Below are 26590 nucleotides of genomic sequence, written 5' to 3' on the forward strand. Positions count from 1 at the left end.
GTCAATATATATGGAAAATAAAATGTTACGTATTTATTAAATTTTTTCAACAATTTGTTTCAAGCTAAACCATCAAAAACACATGATAATCTGATATACAAGTTGCTTGTCCCAGGCTCCAACTCGCTAGCCCAAATTAAGTAAGCCGTCTTCGGAAAGACAGATATTAAAAGTTGAAGTAGGTAAAGACTAGGGCCCTGATGTATCAAGATTGGTCTTGAGCCACGCCGGTGTTAATGGTCCAGGGGCTGCTATCTTAAGACAAGGCTTGTGCCTCGCTGAAATTTACTCCAGCTGGTACCGTAGCTGACGTAGATTTCAGTCACTACTTACATCAGTATCCGGCACAAATAAGTGTACCAGGGCTGAAGGCCCTACCCTCACCATGCCCCTTTTAGTAAATTTGTGAGGTGGGCATAAAAATGCCAATTGTGACAAAAAAAAGTTGCAATGACGATATTTAAAAAGTTGCTAAACCAGTTTTTTTTTTGTTTGTTTTTTTAGGATAAAAGCAATGGTAAGTTGGTAACATGTCAGTACAAAGTCATAAAGATGGCAAGGTAACCTGGGGTTCGGTTATCACATTAAGCAATACTGTCCCAGATTTATTTTTTATTTTTATCAAATTCAAATTCACTATATAAATAAAAAATTGATATTTTTAATGATTTTTCCTCTACATAAACTTAAGATTTGGCTCTGCGTTGGTACCATATATAGGCCTATTCTGAGCCACAAACAAGAAAATTATAACAGGGCTCTTTCACACTTGCGTTGTTCTGTTCCGGCATAGAGTTCCGTCGTCGGGGCTCTATGCCGGAAGAATCCCGATCAGGATTATCCCAATGCATTCTGAATGGAGAGAAATCCGTTCAGGATGCATCAGGATGTCTTCAGTTCTGGAACGGAACGTTTTTTGGCCGGAGAAAATACCGCAGCATGCTGCGCTTTTTGCTCCGGTCAAAAATCCGGAACACTTGCAGCAATGCCGGATCCGGAATTAATGCCCATTGAAAGGCATTGATCTGGATCCGGCCTTAAACTAAACGTCGTTTCGGCGCATTACCGGATCCGACGTTTAGCTTTTTCTGAATGGTTACCATGACTGCCAGGACGCTAAAGTCCTGTTTGCCATTGTAAAGTGTAGTGGGGAGCGGGGGAGCAGTATACTTACTGTCCGTGCGGCTCCCGGGGCGCTTCAGAGTGACGTCAGGGTGCCCCACGCGCATGGATGACGTGTCACATGGATCACGTCATCCATGCGCATGGGGCGCTCTGACGTCATTCTGGAGCGCCCCGGGAGCCGCACGGACGGTAAGTATACTGCTCCCCCGCTCCCCACTACTACGGCAACCAGGACTTTAATAGCGTCCTGGGTGCCATAGTAACACTGAACGCATTTTGAAGACGGTTCCGTCTTCAAATGCTTTCAGTTCACTTGTGGTGTTACGGATCCGGCGGGCACTTCCAGCAAATGGCGTACACGACGGATCCGGACAACGCAAGTGTGAAAGAGCCCTTACTCAGTATTATTTTGAAAAGATGAAATTTTGATGTGGACATTTATGCACCAAAGACCATTGTCACAAAGGGCTTAATTCAATGACCGCAGCAATACCTTGATACATTTGGAGATAGGTTTTATCGGATGCACTGCTTTTTAGACACTTGCATGACAAGTAAGTGACCCTAGTGTTCATGGTAGTGGTGAATTGCAGTGCAGCTAAATATGATAACCAACCAATCTGACGCACTTCCACAGAAATATGGACTCTGTCTCTTGCACATGACTGTGATCGCTCCCGTGTGTCAGACGCATCTCCCAGGCTGACTGCAGCTCCCCTGACATCAACTGGTTGCATCATAGTAATTTATGATACAGTCAGTCTATCTTGATCATGGGTCTATTGCACTGTACTCACATCGTGTGCGTACACTGCAATAGCCCACAATTAGGTACGATCTGACTGTATGATAAATCACTACGATGCAGTCAGTTTGGGTCACGGGAGCAGAGGTCGACACATGGACAGTGTTTCCCAGGCTGATCACGGTCATGTGAATCAGCCCTTAGAGGTAAATCTGTCACTAGGTTTATGCCGCCATGTCTGAGGGCAGTTGTGAGCAGCTCCGGTGAGACCCCAGAGCTGGAGTCCTCATTCATGATGCGCAGATCACGTATAGCTTTTATGCTATACCGGAAGGAGTGTGTCATGCAACGGCAAGAGGAGGCACACTGGGCAACCATGAATGCAATGACCCCAGAGAGCATACATTAGTGAGTGAACTCTCTTGCTTAGGTCTGCTCAAAACTTATTGTAAGTAAATGGATGAACAGACAAAGTAGGCAGGGCAAAGTAAACCCAGTGACAGATTCCTAAAGATGTTAACCCTTTCATGACCAGGGCAAAAAAAAATGCCCGAATGTCCAGGCAACTTTGAGATTTTGCGCACGTGCTGGTTTAGTGACCGTAGCTTTTTTATTTGTTTGACTACCAAAATACTTTTTGCAATTTTGTTTTTTACTTGACACTTAGGACTTATTAGAATGTTTTTTTTAGAGTTTTCTTTTTCTTTTTTAGGTTTAATTTGGAAGAAAACAGCTATTAAAAAGTATTATATTTTTATTATAGCTTTTTATTTCTTAAACATTAAAACTGACTAATTATTGCAATGGGTTCCCTATTTTGTGACAATCGTTTTCATAAATAACATGTATAGGTTTGAGAGAACGTGGCGACTATGGTGACCGTTTCTGTTAGCAACTGCATTTAAAAAATTTCTTTTTTTTTACATTTTTTAACTTCTATTTTAGTTTCTTTTTGGCACATATGTCCCCCAGGAAGTCATTAAAAGACCTCTGGAGGACACTGACTTTTTTTTCACTGTTTCCACTAACTGGGGCATCCACAGGAGCACCAGTTACAGGGGAATACAGTCCCCTGTGGGGGCATGACACAGGCAGAGCTGATCAGCGCTCTCCTGATGGCACAGGAGAAGGCAGAAGCGGTAATAAATCGATCCTGTCTTCCCCTCAGGGTCCCCGCTGTGTCCTGCAGCCGGGCCCCAACCTGCTCCTGCAAGATTGCAGGAGATTTAATTCCAGCACTGGGATTAAAGCACTGCCTGCACGTGTACATATGTGCCATCTACACGGGGCATGTGCAGATAGGACATATAAACACGGTGGGCAGTTGGGAAGGGGGTTAAAAACAACGAATCATTGCTCACCTCCACTGACCCCTTGATGGTACCATTCTGACACTGCCCCAGTTTCTGATGCTCTGCACTTCCTGTCCCAGCATTACACAGCCAGAAACTCTAGAAAAGGCCTGTTCAGCTTATCACTGGCCTTAGCTATGACCTGCCTCAGCCAGCGATTGGCTGAGCAGGCATATCCTAGCTCTTCCAGCTGTGTCAGGCTGGGAAAGAAAGTGCACAGCGGCAGCAACGAAGGATTAGTGGAGGTGAGTAAGGAGTCTATTATTAACATCTTCAGGATTTTGTTTTTAAATAAAAATTCTCCCCAGAAAAATCTAACTCACCACAAACTTGTCATCCCTTTTCTTCCTGTATCCATAAGAATTTTTCCTAAGGATTTAAAGAGATAACTTATTAGCCATGAAGCCAGACTGATCTACACATAACAAAAGGCGAACAATAACAAATCTATGACGGTTGCGAGTAGTTGGGGAAAAAAAAATAAAAAATCCTTTACAAGCAAAAAACATCTGTGGTCTCAGCGCACGCAAACTCACCTCCCCCTCCCAAGACCAGGGGAGGTTTCAATGGTGGTAGGCTCCACTCGACCAGTACCGACATCCCTCTTGACAAAAGCTGCCGTATTTGGCATTCTTGTTCTAGTTTGTCCTGGCTGTCGTGCTGGTGGCCCTCGCACACCATTGATTAATCTATCAGTAGTAAAGTTGAAGATAGTTGGACCGTCAAGAAGTGCAGTACCCCTATCAGTACTAGGTATTGTATGTCGAAGGTGAGACTTGCCAGGATTCCTAGAGAATTATTAAATACAGAAGTTGCAAGTAAAGAGAAAATTAAGATAACATTCTGTTTCTTGAAGAGAGGTTGGCAGCACACAGCATTTACGTACACAACATGCCCTGCCAGGCTTCGCTATGTAAAAGATGTTTCATCAAGTACCAGAAGTACAACGGCTACCATAATGAAGATCTTCCATGCTCCAATAGACTTGACAAGGTCACAAGTCTCCGTGCTGAACATCGATAAGTCTGAAGCTTCAGAAAGGGAAGAAAATTGGGGTCTACACTGGTCCCAAGCAAACCAGAAACACAGAACTACAACCACCACTGCCTCAGTTAAGATGATACTAGCCAGATACAAGTCATAAAAATTTACAGTGGGGGCCACAGGAAGATGCTCACAGACCGTTATATTTGGACAGTCAGCTTACAACATCCAATCACATAAGCAAATTCCCACAGAGCTGCAGGTTTTATGAAGATTTGTCTACAGGTCAGGATACCTCAAAATTGTCCCAATATAAAGATCTAACAAGCCCATCGACTATCACTAAGCAAGCGCATGCCAAAGCAACGTCCTGGTGTATACATTTAGTCCTTAATTCGGGAGACACATACATAATGTTGCCTATATCCAAGTCACATGTTTGGCAGAGAAGTTCAAACTGTCTTGACCAGCACAAGTCCAGAACAGAGTGTGAACCGAGACTTAGGGGGTTGTCTGGGGAGTAAAGAAATTAAACTAGCAACATGAAAACTTTATAAACTGAAAACAAACCTAATGATTACTCATCTTTTAAATCCCTCGCCGCTCCAGTGATCCCTGACTATATATTTTTTTGTCCTGGAGCAGTGAGGTGCCATATATTTAGGTGACCGCTGCAACCAACCACTGGTCTCCGTATGGATGCTAGCAAGTATTTGACTAAAGACCAGTGACTGGCTGCAGAGATCATGCGGGGTGTATGGCACATCAATAGGGATGAGCGAACTTCAGTTTTTGAAGTTAAGGTGTAGACTGAATTACGTTACGGAACATAACGCAATTCAATGACTGAATGCATAGCGGAATGCATTAAGAGGCATTCCATCATAATAGAAGTCTATGGCCAGCATAATGGATCTGTCTGGTTTCTGTTATGAAGGAGTCGCCTCCTCTCCATTATGCCGGCCATAGACTTCTATTATGATGGAATGCCTCGTCATTGAATTGCGTTATGTTCCATGGTAACTGAATCTATAAACCTAATTCAGTCTAAACCGGAACTTCAAAAACTGAAGTTCGCTCATCCCTACATATGATTGCTCCAGAAAAAGGAGATTTTTGTATAACTTACCAGTAAAATCTCTTTCTCGCTGTTCATTGGGGGACACAGGAACCGTGGGTATAGCCATGTCCTCTAGGAGGCGTTGACACTAGTAAAAAGCAGTTAGCTCCTCCCCTGGCAGCTATACCCCCTCCCGCCTGGAGAGAGAGCTTCAGTTGGTGAGAAGCAGTAGGAGAAGCAAGCCAACCAAAGAGAAAAACACGTGGAAAACCAACTATGTCAAAGGACCCAACGGGGTCCAAACCAGCAATAGCTACAACTGTGGCTGGACAACAATACTGGGTGGGTGCTGTGTCCCCCTATGAACAGCGAGAAAGAGATTTTACTGGTAAGTTATACAAAAATCTCCTTTTCTCGCCCATATTCATTGGGGGACACAGGAACCGCGGGACGTTCAAGAGCAGTCTACGGGAGGGAAAAACCACAGACCCATGGAAGCAAGCGTCCCTGCTGGTAGCTAAGAAAACTGCCGCCTGCAAGACCTTGCGGGCTAAGCAGCGGCCGCCAATGCATAAGAAAGCACCTGGAAAAAATTTGTGAATGTGTGTAAGGAGGACCGGTAGCCGCGTTACACAACTGCGCAGTCGAGGCACGATGCCTCAGAGCCCAAGAAGCGCCCACAACTCAGTGGAGCGAGCCGTGACAGAACCCAAGAAGCGTCCACCGCTCAGTGGAGCGAGTCGTGACACCTAAGGGTGGAACCCTGCTCCGGGCGCGGTATGAGTCAGCACTTGCAGACCGAATCCAATGTGCAATCGCCCTTTGGAGGCCGCCAACCCCTAGCGAGGACCCTCTGGAGAGAAATGGGGGTCCGTACGCCGAGAGGGACTGGAGGCTGCTAACAAGGAGTAGAACTCTGACAACGCCCAATAATGTAACTCCCTTCCGTAGGGTGCGAAGGAAAGGGACAGGGAAGGAAGGACAATTACTTCATTGATATGGAAGTCAGAGACCACCTTCGGGAAAAGGAATGGCCGGAGAACTGCCGTATCCCTGTGAAGAACCAGGAAGGGGATCTTGCAAGAGAGCACCACCAACTAAGACACCCGTCTGATGGATGTGATAGCCACAAGAAAAACTACATTCCAGGACAGGAGGCGGAGTAAGAACTTCCGCAAGGGCTCAAGTGGAGAAGACTGGAAGGCTGAGAGAACTTCATACAGATCCCAAGGCTGTAAGGACAGTACAGAGGAACTGTATGAGCCGCTCCCTGAAGGAAGGATCCCATGGGCACCAGGGAACCCAGAGTACGCTGGAAGCTGCCCCAGGACCGAAGCGCCAACACCTGACCCATCAAGGAACTAAGAGCTAAACCAAGGTCCAACCCTGAATATAGAAGGATAGGACCATGGGGAGAAAATGCAAAAAAAAACAAAAACAAAAACAAAAAAAAAAAACAGGAAGAGAGGGGATGTCTCTGCGCTCGCAGAAGCCCAGGAAGGACCTCCAGGTCCCACCATAGACCCTGGGCGATACAGGCTCCTTGGCCTGAATCATCGTGCGGAAGACATCCGCTGAAAACCCTCTCCACGTCGACATCGAAATGCTGACGTAAGACCGGACCCCGTGAAAGAAGAAGGTCGTGTCTGAGGGGCAGTGACATCTCCAGGAAGGAGAACGAGGTCAGCATACCACGCGCTATGGGGTCAACACGGAGCGACTAGGATTTGTCGGAATGTCCTCCATCTGGATCCTCCGTAGAACCCTGGGAAGGAGGAGAAGAAATACGTAAGGAGGGAGAACTCCCACCAAGGAGAATCAGGGGGTCCAGTTGCACGCTTCCGGAACTCTGGCTCTGGAGAGAAAGGCGGGAAGCTTTTGTGTAGATACCGTTAGCACACCCGGACCAATGGAAGAGTCCCTGTAGAAGGAGGAATGTGGAGGGCGCCACAGCCCACCAGTCTGGACCGGATCGAGCCTGAAACTAATACCCTGTGCAAACGCAGATGAGGGAAGGTAGCAACGTAGGAACTACCAAGGCATGCGGGACAGCTATGAACCCTGAGCCAGATGGGGGAAAGACAGGAGAAGAATAGGCTAGGGTTAAGCCCATTCCCCGTCTGAGACCGGCACTATACCGAAGTAGCTAAGGACTAAGTGGCTGTGCAAAAACACCGCCTGAGGAGGAAGCCAAGCAAGGGGATCACACTGTATTGCTAGCCCCATACCACAGCAGAGGAGGAGGTCCCCGTAGGGGCCACCAAATTCAGTGTTAAAAGAGTCCACCGCCTGACAAAAGAGCTGTGCAGTAAGAACCAAGCATGTAGTGGTAAGCAACACCGCTCCCACAGTAGTAACCAGCGCTTGCCCAGTCAGCGCAAAACTGAGGGGGAGGCCTGAGACTATCCGTAGAAGCCACGTACCATACTGCCCCAGTGAAGTAGAGCTAACCTCAAAACTCTACCAGGAAGGGCGCTGAACAGGCGCAACTGCCCAGCTAGCTCCAGGGTAGGACCCCCTACCTGAGGGGGATGTCCCACTGGCGTGACCACGAACTCGAGCATTAACGAAAAGCTGCACCTGTGGAGTAGAACAAGCTGTAGGAGCTAGACCTGAGTGCCAGCATAACCACTTTCCCAGAGAAGGGGGAGTGGAGGATAGCGAATACAGAGTCAGTGAAACACTCGACTCGCTGGAACGTACTCACCATATATGTGCAATGGAGTACGCACTACGTATTGATGCGGACAATATCATGACCGACTGGAACAACGTAGGCCCATGGAGATGGGGGTACTCTAGGACACAAGTGATGCTAGGAACCCCCTGAGAAGACAGAGAATGTTATAACCATGCACAAAACCAGCACCAAAGGAAGGAACAGCCACAGTGTCCACTGGTGGCACCCATAGCAGCACTAGGGTAAGAGTGCCGGGTACCTGCGAGTACCGACTGTTGCCACGCCACCTAGGAAATAAGCGAAGGCACCTAGAGCAGTGGTGCCGCAGAATTGCAGCATCCGAAGATGTTTAGTTATTCCCCGCTAGTGGAGCACTAGCGGAAGGGGGAAATGCGACAGGAAGCACAGTGATGTGCAACACCCCATCTATGGAAGGATAGTGCGAAAGTCGGAATACGGCAAGTACTAGGGAGAATACTTCACCTATGAAGGGGGGGGGGCCCATGGCGAAAACTAGTGCACATAGAGAGTCCTGTACCCCGTGGGAGTGCAATTGTTGCACCTAAGTAATAGGGTAATGCATACAGCACACAATGTACCAGTGATAATGTCATCGCGCCATGAATGGATATGCATAGCAGGTCCCGAAACTCATGACATTGTACCGAGTCCACCTATGGCAGGGGATCATGTATAAGGAAGGTACTTATGCCGAAGTAGTGCAATTACTCCACCTAAGGAAGGGTTTAATGCATACCAAGTACTACAGGCCACCTTAGATGCAATCTTAAGAGATTGCGTCGGACTCATGTCAGGGTCTGAATCTGTGGTTAGTCTCTGGGGGAATACTGACATTAACCCCTATGTGCCACCCTGCTAGGGAAAGAGTGCCGGGCTTCCTGGCCGAATAAAACCTGCCAGAGGGGGAAGAAGGGAATGGCTACAGGGTGCTGGGAATATCAGAGGTCCTTTAGTGAATGGCTAAGCCCTGTGCCTTGTTAACCTCTGCATTACTGCCACCAGGTAGGGAGGGAGGGGGCGACCCAGGAGGGACATACTCACCTGAGTCCCGTGTACTCGCCTCTCTTCATCCTCTTTACATCCCTGTCGCAATTTTCACCCTTCCTCTGGTCCAGCAGGGTCACCCCTTCAGCCACTGGCACCATAGTGGCAGGAAGCTGGAATCAAGGGACTTCGACGGGTGATCCCTTGGCTGGCGAGGCTGCCCTGGTCCAACTTGTCTTCTGTGGGGGAGGCAGCAGTGCGGGTGACCGGCACTGGCGCAACTTGACCCCGGGAGAACAGGGAGGCAAGGCGTCCACTGTTTTCCCATCTGAAAAAAAGAAAGAAAAACAAACTAACAAAAAAAAAATATTCAGAAGATCCCTGCAGAGCATGGAGGTCTTGCCTCCTATCGACACTAGAAAAAACTGAAGCTCTCTCTCCAGGCTGGAGGGGGTATAGCTGCCAGGGGAGGAACCAACAGCTTTTACTAGTGTCAACGCCTCCTAGAGGACATAGCTATACCCACGGTCTCTGTGTCCCCCAATGAATATGGGCGAGAAAACAAGACTGTTGGGGACCACCGAAGCATGTTGGGGGCACAGAAGGTGCTGAAGTAGTAGGAGATTTCAAAGTTTTTTTTTTCTTTAGTTTTTTAGTTTTATAACATTTACTGCAAGTAGTTTAATTTATTAACCTTTACTGCATCCACTTATTAATGTATTAAACTTATGAGCAACCCCTTTACTACATCCACTTATAAATAACGAGATTTTTGTGAAACTCACCTGTAAAATCTCTTTCTCGCGGGGTTCATTGGGGGACACAGGACCGTGGGTATAGCTTGCTGCTGCCACTAGGAGGCGACACTAGGCGGAAAAGTGATAACTCCTCCCCTGCAGGCTATACCCCCTCCAGCCTGGAGAGAGCATATCAGTTTGTGCCCAAGCCATAGGAGTAGGAGAAAATAACCATACGGTAAACAACCAACAACTGACCAACGCCAGTCGGATCAAACCAGAACTGGGGCCATACTGGCTCCACAACCGCCAACAATCACAGCAAACAGAAATTACTGGGTGGGAGCTGTGTCCCCCAATGAACCCTGCGAGAAAGAGATTTTACAGGTGAGTTTCACAAAAATCTCGTTTTCTCGCTGGTATCATTGGGGGACACAGGACCGTGGGACGTCCTAAAGCAGTCCACGGGGAGGGAACAAATCACATGCCCCTGGAGAAACAAACGCCCTCGAGGATGCGTAACTCACTGCCGCCTGCAAGAATTTGCTGCCTGGAACAGCATCCGCCGGTGCCTAGGAAGGCACCCGGTAAGACTTGATGAACGTGTGCCCGGAAGACCAAGATACTGCCTTCCACACTGGAAACTACTGCATGAAGGAGATGGACCCGAGCAGCGCCGACCGCTGGTCGGGTGGGCCAAGACTCAGCTGGGCGTTGCCTACCCGAGGGCAAATGCCCGAGCAACTGTTGAGCGGATCCATCTGGAAAAAACAGCCTTTGGAGGCCGTCAGCCTTGACAAGAACCCCAGGATAAGAATTGGTAGAAGTCCGTAGGGCTGTAAGCGCTAGTCAAGGACAAGCAAGCTCAGAGGCCAAATCACATGGCTGATGGAGAGCTCGGTTCGTGTACTACGAGGGAGAAGAAGAGAAACCCATGTCTGTAAGGTGTGGAAAGGCGACCACCTTCTGCGAAAAAAGAGGATCCTGGACGGAACACTGCCGTATGTTCATACTTAATGAAAAAATACGTACAAGAAAGGCGTATCAACTCAGAGAAAAAAATAAAAATAAAAAATAACGCCTCCAAACAGCTGGCTCCTGGCCGCAGCTGTGGAAGTAGAACTAAAAGGCCAAGTCCGTAGGATTCACCTCTGGTCAGAGAACGCCCCCTAGGGGGCGGAATATTGGTAGACCAATGCCCTTATAGCCATAGAGGCTGGTGGTGAGATTTCTAGTGAGAGAAGCTGCCTGATAATCACTAAGAAACAAACGCCTGAGCCAGGCGTGCCCCACTACAGGCCAAAGTATCAATACCATACGGGAAAGGTAAAGTAAAGCCAATGTGAGCACCGCTAGTGATGGGAAGCCCCGTCAGTGACTATTTTCAACAAAGTGGCAACGCTGCCTGGAAGGGCAGATGAGTGGAACAAAGATGAGAAAAACTCTTGCCGGGTGAAGTTTGACTACGCTCCACCCGTCTTGGTAAGGCTCTCAGTCCACCCCCGGAATGAGCAGTGAAAGAACAACCACCATTGGCTTGAGGTGACGTAGATATCATCGACACCTGAAGAGAGGTAGAACCAATGGCGTCACGGTATGACTACTAGAATCCAGGTCCCGCTTAGAACGGCAATCTAGTGTTGACGAGTGTCGCAGGGACTGATCTACCTAGTAGAACGCACTCAAAAAGTAGGTGCCACTCACTGTAGTCTTCAACAAAAGATTATGTCTTTATTGTTCACAAACAATACTCTGCGACGCGTTTCGGCTCACATCAAGAGCCTTTCTCAAACATATGGATTAGATGTGGCAGAAGGACAACAGTTGTCAGAGCCACGGACCCTTATTGGTTGTAAACCAGAAATAGGCCAGAACTAAAGCCCATTCCCATGTGAGACTGGAGCTCTACAGCGTCTAATGGTGATGCGATACTCCGCCTGAAGGGAGGCCCTACAAGGGAAGTCCCAAGAGTAATGCTCACGCCATACTCCAGCCGAGGAGTAGGCCACACCGTAGAGGTCACCGATTCTCGTGTTAGAGGAATCCGTTGCCTGACGAAAGAACTGTGCAGAAGGAACCTTAGCATGTAATGGTGACTCAAACACCCCTCGTGCGGTAGAGGTTACCGCATGCTCCGCCAGCGTGGACATGAGGGGAAGGCCTGAGAACATCCAGTAGAATTTCTGGTATCAAGCTGGCCCAGTTAGTAGAGCTAACCTTAAACCCTCCACCTGACAAGGGCGCTGAACAGGAGCAACTGCCGAATTAGTACCAGGGTAGAACCCCTACCTGAGGGGGGCTGTCTCGCTACCGCGACTAGGAGCATCTAGCCCTAGCGTGAAGACTACCCTGCGAAGGAGAAGCCGTTGTAGTAGCCACTGCAGATTGCCAGCATAACGCCCTCACCTAGATAAGGATGAGTGGTGGACGAAGCATCCGGAGTCGGTGGAATATTCTGCTTGCTGGATCTTGACCACCGAACTCTGTGCAGTGTGACTGACCCGAACGGTGGAGTGCTCATGGGGATGGGGAGTCTCTAGGACACCTAAGGCTGGGTGACACCCCTGAGAGCACAAAGGCCGACATTTTTGTGTCTCCAATAAGTGCATGAAGAAAAGAGGGATACAGTATTGGAGTGTCCATATTATCCCGTGGCAGTATCCATATGCCACTAGATGAGAATATCAGGCACCAGCGGTACCGACTGTTGCCACGGACCCATGTGAAGGAAACCAAGGCCTCTAGATTCGTGGCGTAGCTGAAATACAGCATGCAAAGATGCATAGTGATCCCCCGTTACTAGATCGTTTGTAGAGGGTAATGCCATAGGAAGTATGTGATGGCAAATGGGAGATGGAATAGTAACCAACGGAAGCGCAATCCCCCGGTTAGGGAAGGAGGTAGCGCGATAGTCAGAACCGCAATCTACAGAAGTGTAATTACCCACCCAATGGAGGGGGAAAAATCTACGGCAAGCACTGCGCCCAGTGGCAGTGCAAACGCTTTACCTATGATCGGGAGTAACATATCCAGTAAGTACTGTAACCCGAGGTAGTGCAAATACATCACCCATCGAAGGGGGTAACGCACCTAGCAGGAACTTGCATATGACGAGTTCTGTACTCTGTGGGAAGTGCCATCATCCCACCCCAGAAAGGGTGTAATGCGTACGTAAAACTGCGACAGCAGTGAGAAGGCCATAATGCCACCTATACAAAAGGTTAATGTATGCTGACGATACTGAGCCCAGTGGAACTTCAATTCCGCCACTCACAGAACAAGGACACCTATGGCTGGCATTGAGGCCAATGCTAGTGAGGTCAGTCCACCTCAGGCAGGAGGTAATACCCAAATTAAGCACTGTATCTAGTAGAAGTGTAAGTAGTGCCTAAGGAAGGGGTTAATGCATACACCAGAACCAGAAAATTTATCCGGATTCATGTCAGAGTCCGAAAAACTGTCCTGCTTCGGCTCGCTCGTGCGCAGTTCCACCTCTCAGCCTCTAGCCCACGGCTGTTGCGGTGTTGACAGAAGAACCAAACTACCCGGAGGTGGAATGGAACTAAAAGTCTGCTTACTGATTGCGCAGACGGTGCTCTATTAACCAAACGACCCAGGAGGGTGGGTTGGGAGCTTTCAGAGGTCCTCCGCTGAGTTGCGCAGGAGGAGAAACTCAAACGGACGCCCCCGGAGGGTGGATAGGAAGTTACAGTTGTCCTCAACTGGATTTGCGCAGTTGTAGTATTATTAACCAACCGGCCTCAGAGGGCGGATTGGGATCCTCCAGATGTACCCCACTGGACTTTGCAGTTGGAGCATTATCAACCAAACGACCCGGAAGGCGGATTGGGGACTCTTCGGATGTACTCCACTGGATTTACGCAGTTGGAGAATTATCAACCCAACAGCCCAGAGGGCGGAATAGGAATCCCTCAGATGTACTCCACTGGATTTGCGCAGTTGGGGCATAATCAACCAAACGGCCTCAGAGGGCGGATTGGGATCCTCCAGATGTACCCCACTGGAGTCACGCAGTTGGAGCATAATCAACCAAACGGCCCGGAGGGCGGAATGGGAATCCCTCCGATGTACTCCACTGGATTTGCGCAGTTGGAGCATAATCAACCAAACGGCCCGGAGGGCGGAAAGGGAATCCTTCAGATGTACTCCACTGGATTTGCGCAGTTGGAGCATAATCAACCAAACGGCCTCAGAGGGCGGATTGGGATCCTTCAGATGTACCCCACTGGAGTCACGCAGTTGGAGCATAATCAACCAAACGGCCCGGAGGGCGGAATGGGAATCCCTCAGATGTACTCCACTGGATTTGCGCAGTTGGAGCATAATCAACCAAACTGCCTCAGAGGGCGGATTGGGATCCTCCAGATGCACCCCACTGGATTCGTGCAGTTGGAGCATGGATTTTGTGGACTGAGGAGGGCAGGATTTTGTTGCGCATAATTTATTTATTTATTTATTTTTTGGTGAGGACCTAACCTCATATGGAGAGGTCAGGAAGGGCTGTATACCGCAATATTAAGGCTCATTGCGCCTGCAGTAAGAAACCTAGGGTAAACAGGGGCCTGAAAAAGGTGGCTATGCAGGAAGGGTTAACCCTGCTCAGAGGACCGGAGCGGAGCTCAGCGGGCACCTGGAGGAGGAGGGACAGCTAGAGGATTCGCGCCTAAAGGACGAACCCGCCCCCTCCATAATAGGAATGAAAGTTGCAGCCTAGTAGGCCGCAAAGCCGGGACATAAAGTTCGGCGCACAGCCGACCGGGCGGTACTGCCGGCCGGCTACCACAGAGGGACTCAGAGTAACCGCCGATACCCCCTCCAGATCAGTGGGCAGATGTGTCCACCTGCTGCGGGAACCCATCCCGTGGCCGCAAAAAAACTGTACGGGCTGAGTTCCGGTAGGCCCGGAGAGAAGCCGGGGCCTAAATTTTCGGCGCCGGCCGAGTGAATAGCCGGCCGGGAAGTGGAGTGACCGGAGCGGCGCCCTCAAGCGCCGTGGTTGAACACCGGCTGCTGGTGCTCACCCCGCAGGCCGTATAACGTGCCGGCTACTACATTGGGGCCTGAGGTAATGTGGGGCCCTCATGAAGAAAAAGTCCTCCATCTTATGAGGTGACCGAGGTGACCAAGGGGAAGGGGGGGGGGGGGGGGGGGGCTGAGGTACTTACCCAATGAGGACTACTCACCCCATCTTCATCCTCTTCTCTTTACCCTTTCTCAGAGTACCAGCAGGGTCACCTCTTCAGCCGCTGGCACCCGAAGTGGCAGGGGACTGGAATGTCGGAGGGTCTCGCCGGATTCAGGTGACCCCTTTGGCTGGCGGGAAGCAGGGGAGCTGGGCTGCCCTGGTCCACTTTTGTTTCTTGGGGAGGGCGAGCGGTGAGGGATTCCGACACCGGCCTTGCTCCCGGGGTAGACAGAGTGGCTAGGCGACTCTGTTTCCCCAAACCTAAAAAAAAGGAAAAAGATAAAATAATAAAAGTAAGCTGCCCTGGAAAAGCAGGGAGGTCTGCCTCCTACGACACCAAGCTAAAAACTGATATGCTCTCTCCAGGCTGGAGGGGGTATAGCCTGCAGGGGAGGAGTTATCACTTTTCAGCCTAGTGTCGCCTCCTAGTGGCAGCAGCAAGCTATACCCACGGTCCTGTGTCCCCCAATGATACCAGCGAGAAAAGGAAATTCATTCAGAAATAGGATTTTAGCACTGTTATCTACACTGGTATTTCACTTATCACCATCTTCAGGCAATGTTAAACTACTTCCAGACTGGCGTTCGGTGCGGATCCGTCTTGTATCTGCACAGACGGATCTGCACCGATAATGCAAACCCTTGTATCTGTTCATAACGGATTTGTTTGCATTATTCATAAAAAATAAAAAGTCTACGGCAAAATGGATCAGTCTTGACTTACATTGAAAGTCAATGGGGGATGGATCAGTTTTTAATTGCACCATATTGTGTCAGTGAAAAATGATCCGTCCCCATTGACTTACATTGTAAGTCAGGATGGATCCGTTAGGCTCCGCATAGTCAGGTGGACACCAAAACGCTGCAAGCTGCGTTTTAGCGACCACCTAAAAAACGCAACGGAGAACAAACGCAGCCAAACTGATGCATTTTGAGCGGATCCTTATCCATTCAGAATGTATTGGGGCTTAACTGATCTGTTTTGGGCCGCTTGTGAGAGTCCTGAAACGAATCTCACAAGTGGACCCAGAAAAGCCAGTGTGAAAGTAGCCTTAGCATCTCAAGTATCAATCAGAAACAAGTGATCAGCGCTAAAGGAGTTACCACAAGACATGGCTGTGGTGCGTTTCGGATGGGGGGGAAAAAAAGGAATCAAAGAACGCATATGATTTTCAAAAAAGAAAATGACAGCAAAAATTACAAAATAGAGTTACGTCATTGTAAATTAAGCCTGCTGCGTTTTCACTTTGCTGGAAGAAACTGCACCGTAACAGCAGATTGTTGAAAATGCCACATACGTTTTTGCAGCATCCAAAACCACACAAAGCCATGACAAGTAGGAGCACCCTTAGGGTATGGCCACATGGCCAGGTTTCTTGATGCAGTTTTTGAAGTCCAAAGAAGGTGTGGCTCATAAAAGGAAGAGACCGTATATAAAAGACCATACTATTTTTTTTCCCTCCCAATTGTTTCAAAAACTGCATCAAAAAACCTGAATGCGTGGAGGCATCTTAAGGTTGAAGCCACACCACACGGACAGGCTTCTGTACGCAGTTTTGGAAGACAAAACCGTGTGGCCAAACCCTAAAAATATATATACATAGGTGTGAACTAAAAAAAAAAAAAAAAAAAAAAAAAAAAAAAAAGGGGATGAAAATTGAGAGTTATAGGAAACAAACTAATAGCTAAATGTAAGGGCTCATGCACACAAACGTTGTTTGGTTCCACATTCGTTGCTCCGTTCCGTGGGGCCAAAAAAATATAGAACAGGTTCTATTCTTTTCCGTTTCGCAGACAAGTAAAGGTATTTCTATTATGGGCAACACGTTTCGCAAATTGCGAAACGAACATGGGCAGCATCTGTGCAGACTGCAAAACATGGCACGGTTGTGTGCATGAGCCCCAAGACTGATGTCGACACTTTAAAATGCTTGAACTTTGTTGAGAAACACACAAGTTCATTAAAATGATTCTCAAACGTTTCCAGGTAATAAAGACCAGATTTGTTTACTTTTCACTTTATTTCACTCTTAGGCCTCATGCCCACGACCGTTGTTTTGGTCCGCGTCCGAGCCACAGTTTTTGCGGCTCGGATGGGGACCCATTCACTTCAATGGGGTCCCAAAAGATGTGGACAGCACTCCCTGTGCTGTACGCATCCGTTGCCCTGCAAAAAAAATAAAAATAAGCTGTCCCATTCTTGTCCGTTTTGCGGACAAGATTAGGCAGTTATATCCATGGATGTCCGTGTCGTTCTGCAAATTGCGGAACGTACACCGACACTATCAGTGTTTTGCGGATCCACAATTTGCGGACAGCAAAACACACAACGGCCGTGTGCATTAGGCATTAATTCCTTTGTCCCTTTTTATTCTCAAATATTAAGACGACAAATTACAGCTTGCCACAACGACTCAAACAGAACTATGGCCAACTAGGACATGTCCATGCAAGTAGAAAATACACAGCGTATTGCAGTAGCAGCAAAGTGGAGGAAATTCAAACAAATCTGATTCACACCCGAGAAAAACGTCCCCATGGAATCGGCATGGAAATTGATATGTGGTGTGGACTGGAAGTCTGCAGCATGCCAATTTATGCTAAGGACTTCAGCATTTGCATTTACATTTACATGATGACATCTGTGACAAATTCACAGCAAAATCTGTATGCCACAGAATCATCACAGGCAGATTTTCTGCAGCAAAATAGCCCAGTGTGGACATACCCTTATTGTAATAAATCTGTAGTAGGTGTGTATGCAACAAGCTCTTCAAAACTGTTGAGGCAGGAATGTACTCCAGGTTTTTGACGCACATAGTCCTATAATGTGCCGGATTAAATGTATAGCAAGAACATGTCCTATGTTTTTGCGGAACGCGGACCCATTAAAGTGAATGGGTTTGCGATCAGCTGCCCCATGGTCGGTATTCATGCATTAGCACGGCCACGGGGCGCACACGTTCGTGTGCAGGAGGCCTAACCAAGATAGTTTAAAGTCCAATATCATCTGGAGATAATCTCTGGATCTGAGAACTGAAGAAATCCACTATTTCCTCTGTATCACTGGTGGGTCTCTCCTAACACGAAGTAACTTTACTCAAAATGACATTGGAATCACCCGCAAAGTCTATAATGTAAAAAGAGCAGAAGCAACAGCTTAAATGACATCAACATATCAGCGCGAATCAGAGATTGAAAAATGTTTAAGGGACCCAAACACAGATTCCCTCCAAAACTTTTTTGATCTGCTGCAGCACCAATTTTTTCGAGATGTCTACAAACCGCATTTTAGGTTATAGCAATGCCTGACATACAGCATTTGAGTTACTGCGGCACATGAAGGGTGAAGTTCACAACACTACAAGCCAATAAATAGAATATACATCCACTTGCCTGTGCCTAGGTGTGTATGGTCGAAGAGACGTCAAAGGTGATGCTGCTGGCTTGAAAGTAGGAGATGTAAACCCATTAATAAATCCAGTATTAGGAAATGGTGTCACCTAATGAAAAGAGGAGAATGACCAATGACAACTGAAGATTAGATATGTAGATCCCAATATTAAAGGGGTTTGTCTATTGCTAAGATATGCCCCAAATGTCTGATAGGCGTGGGTCCCACCTCTGGGACCCACACTTATCCTTAAAACAGAGCCCGCAAAGTGATGCGTGGCTGATCTCCATTAATTTCTACGGGAGTGCTGAAAATAGCCCATAAGCCCCATAAAAGCGAAAGGAGCCACGATTACGCAGTGCACTTCACATTCATTTCAATGGGACTCCCGAAAATAGCTGAGTGCACTGGTCTGCAATTTTTGGCACTCCCATAGAAATTAATGGAGGGCAGCCGCACATGCGTGGTGAGCCCTCCGTCACTTTGCGGGCTCCGTTCTAAGGATAATTGAACATTCCAGATGTGGGACCCACACCTATCAGACACTGGGGGGCATATCCCAGCAATATGCCCCCAATGTCCAAGATGGGAAAAGCCATTTAATCAAGTCTTTCCCTTCCCCCCTATCTGCATGGGATGCATCATTTGTTATGCTTGAACACAATTATCCGCAGTATAATTTTATTATAATATAGTGAAAATTGGCCTGTGTGTGGCCTACTGCGTTACCAGGAATTTGGAGCGTCATGTTTTAGTGATAATCACAAAAGAAAACGTGATATTACCGCAAGCCTAGGATAAAGGAACTTACCAAAGAAGGGTCAAGGTAGCTGTGTGCAGTAGACCAGGTCTGCGGCGTAATGAGGCTGTAGAGTGGGAACTGCTGTTGCGGACTATACACTGGAGGTAAGTAAAATGATGTGGTATAGCGCTGCTGTGTGTAAAGGTTCATGTCCAGAGGTCGATAACCATTCTTTGGCAAAAATGTATTTATCGCGATCGCCTTTGCCTTTATTCTAGCCTGAAGAAAGACCAGTTAGGAAAGTAAGAGTTAACTCATGCATTAAAAATCAACAACATTAGGAGGCCTGTTTCACACAAGCATGACAGATTAGGTCCTGATGCGTTTAGTGAAACTCGCACCATTTTGCCAGAAAGTTCAGTCAGTTTTGTCTGCGGTTGCGTTTAGTTTTTTCCGCACGGGTGGAATGCGTTTTGAAGCGTTTTTTAACGCGCGTGATAAAAAAAACCTGAAGGTTTACAAACATCTCTTGGCAACCATCAGTGAAAAACGCATTGCATCCGCACTTGCTTCCGGATACAATGCGTTTTTCACCGAAGCCCTATTCAACTTCTATGGGGCCAGGGCTGCATGAAAAACGCAAAATATAGAACATGCTGCATCTATCACGCAACGCAGAACTGATGTGTGAAAATGATATGAAATGAGTGGGTCAGGATTCAGTGCGGGTGTTATGTGTTCATGTCACGCATTGCACCCACGTGGAAAACTCGCTTGTGTGAAAGGGGCCTTAAACCGTTGTGTAAACATGGCGCCCACTCTCTCGTGCAGTTTGAAACAGCAGAGACCTGCGGCTAATTACCGTGACCGGCAATTATGCCAATCGTGGTAATTAAACGCCATGACCAAGTGAGATCACGACATCTAAATACGCAAAAACCAGTGTGGCCAAATGGGGCATCGGTAGTTGCTTAAAGAGGACGTTTCATCGGTCCAAACATTGTGAACTAAGTATCATGACATACAGCCGCGCCCAGGGATCTCACTGCACTTACTATTATCCCTGAGCGCCGCTCCGCTCTCCCGTTATGTCCTCCAGTATGTTCGGGGACTTGGTTATAGTAGGAGGAGACTGCCCTTGTTCTGTTGGGCGTCTCCTTCTCCCAGGCTGTAGCGCTGGCCAATCGCATTGCAGAGCTCACAGCCTGGGGAAAAAAACCTCCCAGGCTGTGAGCTCTGCGCTGCGATTGGACAGCGCTACAACCTAGGAGAAGGAGTCGCCCAGCAGAACAAGGGCAGACTCCGCCTACTATAACAAAGTCCCCTAAGTCTCTGCCTACTATAACCAAGTTCCCGAACATACCGGAGGACATAACGGGAGAACGGAGCGGCGCCCAGGGATAATAGTAAGTGCAGTGAGATCCCTGGGTGCCGCTGTATATGTCATGATACTTAGTTCACAATGTTTGGACCGATGAAAGGTCCTCTTTAAGAGGCTGAAAATGTTCATGCTGCAATTCTTATTTTGGCCACCAGATGGCAGGCCAGGATAAGAAATGAGCAATATTGATTTTAAATGGCATTTTAAAAATCCTTGATAGAACAATATGGAAAATTAAAAAACCGAATTTATAAGCTCATATATGAGCCAAAATCACAAAAAAAATTAAAATAATAATATAATTATATATAGAATAAAAATAAAGGTTTAAATCACCCCCCCTTTCCGTATAATTAAAAAATAAATATAAACATTAAGGGTATCACCGTAACCGAAAAACGCCAATACTATTAAAAAGGAAAAAAAGGTAAAAATGGGTGATTTGCCATTTTTTCATTGCTTCTCTTACCCCAAAAAATGTAATAAAATGTGAACAAAAAGTCAGGCACACTCCAAAATGGTATCAATAAAAACTACAGATTGTTCCACAAAAAGTGAGCCCCTAAACAGCTCAGTAGACATAAGTATAAAAAAGTTATGGGGGTCAGAATATGGTGATGTAAAAAATAAAATAACCAAAGTTTAAATTAATTTTTACACTATTTAGACATAAAGAACCTATACATATGGGGTATCTTTGTAATCGTACTGACCAAGAGAATGAAGGGCATGGGTCAGTTTTGCCGTAAACGAAACCCGTAAAACGGTGGAGGAATTGCGTTTTTTTCCCAATTCCACCCCATTTGGAATTTTTTCACAGCTTCACACTACATTTTATGCCATAATTAATAATGGCATTAGAAAGTACAACCTGTTACGCAAAAAATATGCCCTCATACAGCTGTGTGACCAAAACAAAAAAAGTTATGGCTCAAAGAAAATAGGGGGAAAAAAAATGGAGGCAAAATGAAAAAACCTCTGGTAGCCTAAGGGTTAAAAGACTATCATCTAACCTTAATCGGCTTTCCCTGAAACATCTTCACTTCTTCTCTTAGGTACCTGTAAGCCTGAAAAACAGCAGAAAAAAGGTGAAAATATTTTTTTTTTGCTCTCAACTTTATCAGGACTAGTGAGCAGCTACCTAAAAGAGCTACATTTAAAGGAGTTGTCCCATCACAGACAATGGGGGCATATCTAAGACTACCTCTGGGACCCGCACTATGCCGAGAATAGACACAGCGGCAGCTGGAGGACCCCGGGTTTCCCGGGTTCCGGCCAACGCCAATTGATCTCCACATACAAGTGAATCGCATGTGCTTGCACGGGCACAGCTTCCATTAATTTCTATGGGGCCTGAAGAAAATAGCCGAGCCAAAGCGCGGTATTTTCGGCATAGAAAAGAATGGAGGGCAGCTGCGTGAGCGCAGTGAACTCTCCACCACCTTTCCTCGGTCCATTATCAGTGTAAGCGCGGGTCCCAAAGATGGGGTTCTCTGGCAGAAGAAAGTTGATGACCTATCCCCAGGATAGGTCTTCAATATCAGATCGGAGGGTCTGACTCCCAAAACCCCCACCAATCATCAGTTTGAAAGGGCCATGGCGCTCTGTTGGGTGCTGTGGCCTCTTCATAGGCCAGTGACATCATTGGTCACATGTCTATGTGCATTTTAGTTCCATTCCATTGAATGGGCCGGACCTGCAATGCTAAACACAGCCACTATACAATGCACAGCGCTGTGCCTGGTTGCTGTGAGGAGCCAGTTTCAAACAGATGATCAGTGGGGATCTGGACCCCAGCCGATCTAATATTGATTACAATTGTACTCTGGAAAAAAGTGAACCTGTCTTCTGGGTCATGCTGCCAGATGCGCAGGCAGCATGAAATCCCAATAAGGACCCTCATGATAGACATCTAGGTTTTACTCAAAAGCTGTATAGATGGTTAAACAAAATGTGTCCTAGGCTAAAGCAAGTCAAAGAAACAACGGCAGAAAAATGAATCTATTACCTGTTGTGCATCAGCTTCCGACTCAAACGTGATGAACCAATTATCATTATAGGCAAATTCACAATTGATAAACTTCGGCAAGTTCTCTCCCTTAAAGAGAGCTTCCACCTCCTGATAGGAAGAGAAACATGACTAGATCAGAACTAAAGATTAACCAAGAAGAATCCGTAAGACGGATTTAGACAAGTAAATAATCGTTTAGGTGAGTGACAATCGCGTGCGATCATTTACTCTTAGTTGACGATTGTTCACTGTATTTAGACAGCAAGGATTTACATTAAACCCGTTTTTACATAATCGAAAGATCACACAATGTATCATTACATACCACAGCTCAGTAACGACAAACCTATTAGTTCGCCTACACGTTTCTACAAGCGAACAAATGTTTTCAGTCCAGTCGTTCATACTACACGATTATCGTCCAGCATGAATCCCTAGCATTCAAACTTTTCTCACAGTGGCAATATGGGGGAAATGGCAGTCTGATCCTACATTAGACATTGGCACAGGCTGAGTAAATGATGTGAGCAGTTGCAGCTGGCAATGTCACTCCCTAGTGCAGGGATCAATAACCTTCGGCACTGCAGCTGTTCTGAAACTACAAATCCCAGCATACTCCATTCATCTCTGTGAGTTCTAAGAGCAGAGGAAGTATGCATGCTGGGAGTTGTAGTTTCACATCAGCTGCAGTGCTGAAGGTTGCCTACCCCTGCCTAGTTTCTACCTCCATGCCTCCTTTGAGTGAAAAAATGCATCCCAAACTGTCCTCCCCTATATCTCCTCCTATTTTGTTTCATATTATAATTAAAACTGAGAAAAAAATATTTTTTGTGTCGAAGCAGAAAAAGTCCTCCACCGGATATTTTTAAGCCCCACCTCCTTGGCAGTTCTCCAGCCAAAAACGGAACAAATCAGCAGTAAACTAACCCTTGTGGTCTCTGTAGCATTTTTACAAAAAAGCCAGCTTAATTTTCTGCCTATTCCTGAAACAAACACTGGGGGCTACATTATCTCCCATTTATTGGGATCATTCTTAGTTTAGTGTTCCTTTATTATACCCAACAGGGGTCTCAGGAAAGCTGTCGTTGGGCTGGCCAACAGGACCCAAACCTTTTTTGCAACCATGAAAGGTGCTCTGCACCTTTGGGTTTCACAGGCTCTGCTCTTCGTGCACACAGAGTACCGATCCCATAAAACTGTCTATGGATCGGTGTTCCTCATGCTGGAAAAGTGAAGATCAAACCCAAAAGTGCAGAATGCTCTAAGAAGCGTTGCTGAACCGATGTGGTTTGAGTAAAGGTACAGGTCTCCTTTAAAGTTGTTAGTTTAATGTCATCCATTAACCACCTCAGCTCCCCTAGCTTAAACACCCTTAATGACCAGACCACTTTTTACAATTCTGCACTACACTACTTTGACGGTTTATTGCTCGGTCATACAACTTACCACCCAAATGAATTTTACCTCCTTTTCTTCTCACTAATAGAGCTTTCATTTGGTGGTATGTCATTGCTGCTGACATTTTTACTTTTTTTGTTATTAATCGAAATTCTTGCAAAAAAAAAAAAATGACATTTTTCACTTTCAGTTGTAATTTTTTTTTTTTTAAACTACATTTATATATAATTTTTTCTCAAAATTTATTGTTATACATGTCTTTGATTAAAAAAAAAAAAATGCAATAAGTGTATATTTATTGGTTTGGGTAAAAGTTATAGCGTTTACAAACTATGGTACAAAAATGTGAATTTCCGCATTTTGAAGCAGCTCTGACTTTCTGAGCACCTGTCATGTTTCCTGAAGTTCTACAATGCCCAGACCGTAGAAAAACCGCACAAATGACCCCATTTCGGAAAGTAGACACCCTAAGGTATTCGCTGATGGGCATAGTGAGTTCATAGAACTTTTTATTTTTTTTGTCACAAGTTAGTGGAAAATGATGATTTTTTCTTTTTTCTCTTACAAAGTCTCATATTCCACTAACTTGTGACAAAAAATAAAAACTTCCATGAACTCACTATGCCCATCACGAAATACCTTGGGGTGTGTTCTTTCCAAAATGGGGTCACTTGTGGGGTAGTTATACTGCCCTGGCATTTTAGGGGCCCTAATGCGTGAGAAGTAGTTTGAAATTCAAATGTGCAAAAAATGTCCTGTGAAATCCTAAAGGTGCTCTTTAGAAGTTGGGCCCCTTTGCCCACCTAGGCTGCAAAAAAGTGTCACATGTGGTATCGCCGTACTCAGGAGAAGTTGGGCAATGTGTTTTGGGGTGTCTTTTTACATATACCCATGCTGGGTGAGAGAAATATATCTCTAAAAGACAACTTATCCCATTTTTGTTATACAAAATAGTCATTTTAGAGAGATATTTCTCTCACCCAGCATGGGTATATGTAAAAAGACACCCCAAAACACATTGCCCTACTTCTCCTGAGTACGGCGATACCACGTGTGACACTTTTTTGCAGCCTAGGTGCGCAAAAGGGGCCCAAATTCCAATGAGAATCTTTACGATTTCACAGGGCATTTTTTACGCATTTGGATTCCAAACTACTTCTCACGCTTTAGGTCCCCTTAAGTGCCAGGGCAGTATAAATACTCCACAAGTGACCCCATTTTGGAAAGAAGACATCCCAAGGTATTCCGTGAGGGGCATGGCGAGATGCTAGAATATTTGTTTTTTGTCACAATTTAGTGGAAAATGATGATTTTTTTTTTTCTCTTACAAAGTCTCATATTCCACTAACTTGTGACAAAATAAAATTTTACATGGACTCAATATGCCCCTCACGAAATACCTTGGGGTGTCTTCTTTCTGAAATGGGGTCACTCGTGGGGTATTTATACTGCCCTGGCATTTTAGGGGCCCTAAAGCGTGAGAAGAAGTCTGGAATATAAATGTCAACATTTTTTTTTACGCATTTGGATTCCGTGAGGGGTATGGTGAGTTCATGTGAGATTTTATTTTTTGTCACAAGTTAGTGGAATATGAGACTTTGTAAGAAAAAACAAAAATTATCAATTTCCTCTAACTTGTGACAAAAAAGAAAAAAAAATCTTCTATGAACTCGCCATGCCCCTCAAAAGTGACCTTTTTATAGCGCCGCAGCGATTTTACGGTGTTTTTGCAGTGATTAGAAAAAAATATATATTTCTGTCACTGCGGTGGGGCGGACTGAACGCAAGTGTGAGCACAAGATCAGGCCTGATCGGGCGAACACAGCGTTTTTTGTCGAGCCTATAGAACATGTCCCAATTGCGAACAAGAAAAGGCATTTTCTATATAGTTCTGGCAATGTGAGGATCCGCAAAATGCGGAAAGCACATTGCCGGTGTCAGTGTTTTGCGGATCCGCGATGTCAGTGTTTCGCAAAACACAAACTGACGTCTGAATGGAGCCTTACAGGGGGGATCATCAATGACAGGGGGTGATCAGGGAGTCTATATGGGGTGATCAGGTTAATAAGGGGTTAATAAGTGACAGGGGGGGGGGGGGGGGGTGTAGTGTAGTGGTGATTGGTGCTACTTACAGAGCTGCCTGTGTCCTTTGGTGGTCGATCCAAGCAAAAGGGACCACCAGAGGACCAGGTAGCAGGTATATTAGACGCTGTTATCAAAACAGCGTCTAATATACCTTTAAGGGGTTAAAAAAAAAAAAAAAAATTGGATCTACAGCCTGCCAGCGAACGATCGCCGCTGGCAGACTGCAGATCCATTAGTTTACCTTCGGTTCCTGTGAACGCGCGCTCCTGTGTGTGCGCGTTCACAGGAAATCTCTTCTCTCGCGAGATTACGCGCCGGCGCGTCCAGGAGGAATGAATCGACCGCCTCCGGAACGCAATCCTGCGTTAGGCGGTCCGGAGGCGGTTAACCACCTCCGGACCGCCTAACGCAGATTTGCGTTCCGGAGGTGGCAGCGCTGCGCACAATCACGCATATACGCGTCATCTCGCGAGACGCGAGATTTCGCTCAAAGCCGGCCCGCTCATCGCGGGCCGGCAAAATTAAAAGAACAAGTTCGTCACCAGCCTGCCAGCTAAGATCATTGGCTGGCAGGCTGGCGATTTTCAAAAAATCCAATCACAAGTCATATAACAGATCATATTAGTAAATATGATCTGTTGTATGGCTTCTCTGCTCCTCTGCTGGTCCTTTTCGTCGGTTGGAT

At 46.5% G+C, this 26590-nt stretch overlaps 1 protein-coding gene across 3 annotated transcripts in view; it reads right to left on the minus strand.

Annotated features, from left to right (window-relative positions):
* Nucleotides 1-26590, minus strand: part of LARP4B (La ribonucleoprotein 4B) — a 123822-nt gene that overhangs the window by 14283 nt on the left and 82949 nt on the right. For all 3 annotated transcript variants that reach the window (XM_040434214.1, XM_040434215.1, XM_040434216.1), the window contains 6 exons: nt 22420-22530; nt 21425-21478; nt 19100-19309; nt 18291-18397; nt 3759-4010; nt 3546-3591 (listed from right to left, as the gene is read on the minus strand). In XM_040434214.1, the coding sequence (XP_040290148.1) occupies nt 3546-3591; nt 3759-4010; nt 18291-18397; nt 19100-19309; nt 21425-21478; nt 22420-22530 (780 nt within the window). The remainder of the gene's footprint in view (nt 1-3545; nt 3592-3758; nt 4011-18290; nt 18398-19099; nt 19310-21424; nt 21479-22419; nt 22531-26590) is intronic.

This window comes from Bufo bufo, chromosome 5, assembly GCF_905171765.1.
Source record: "Bufo bufo chromosome 5, aBufBuf1.1, whole genome shotgun sequence".
In the NCBI taxonomy this organism is placed as follows: Eukaryota; Metazoa; Chordata; class Amphibia; order Anura; family Bufonidae; genus Bufo; species Bufo bufo.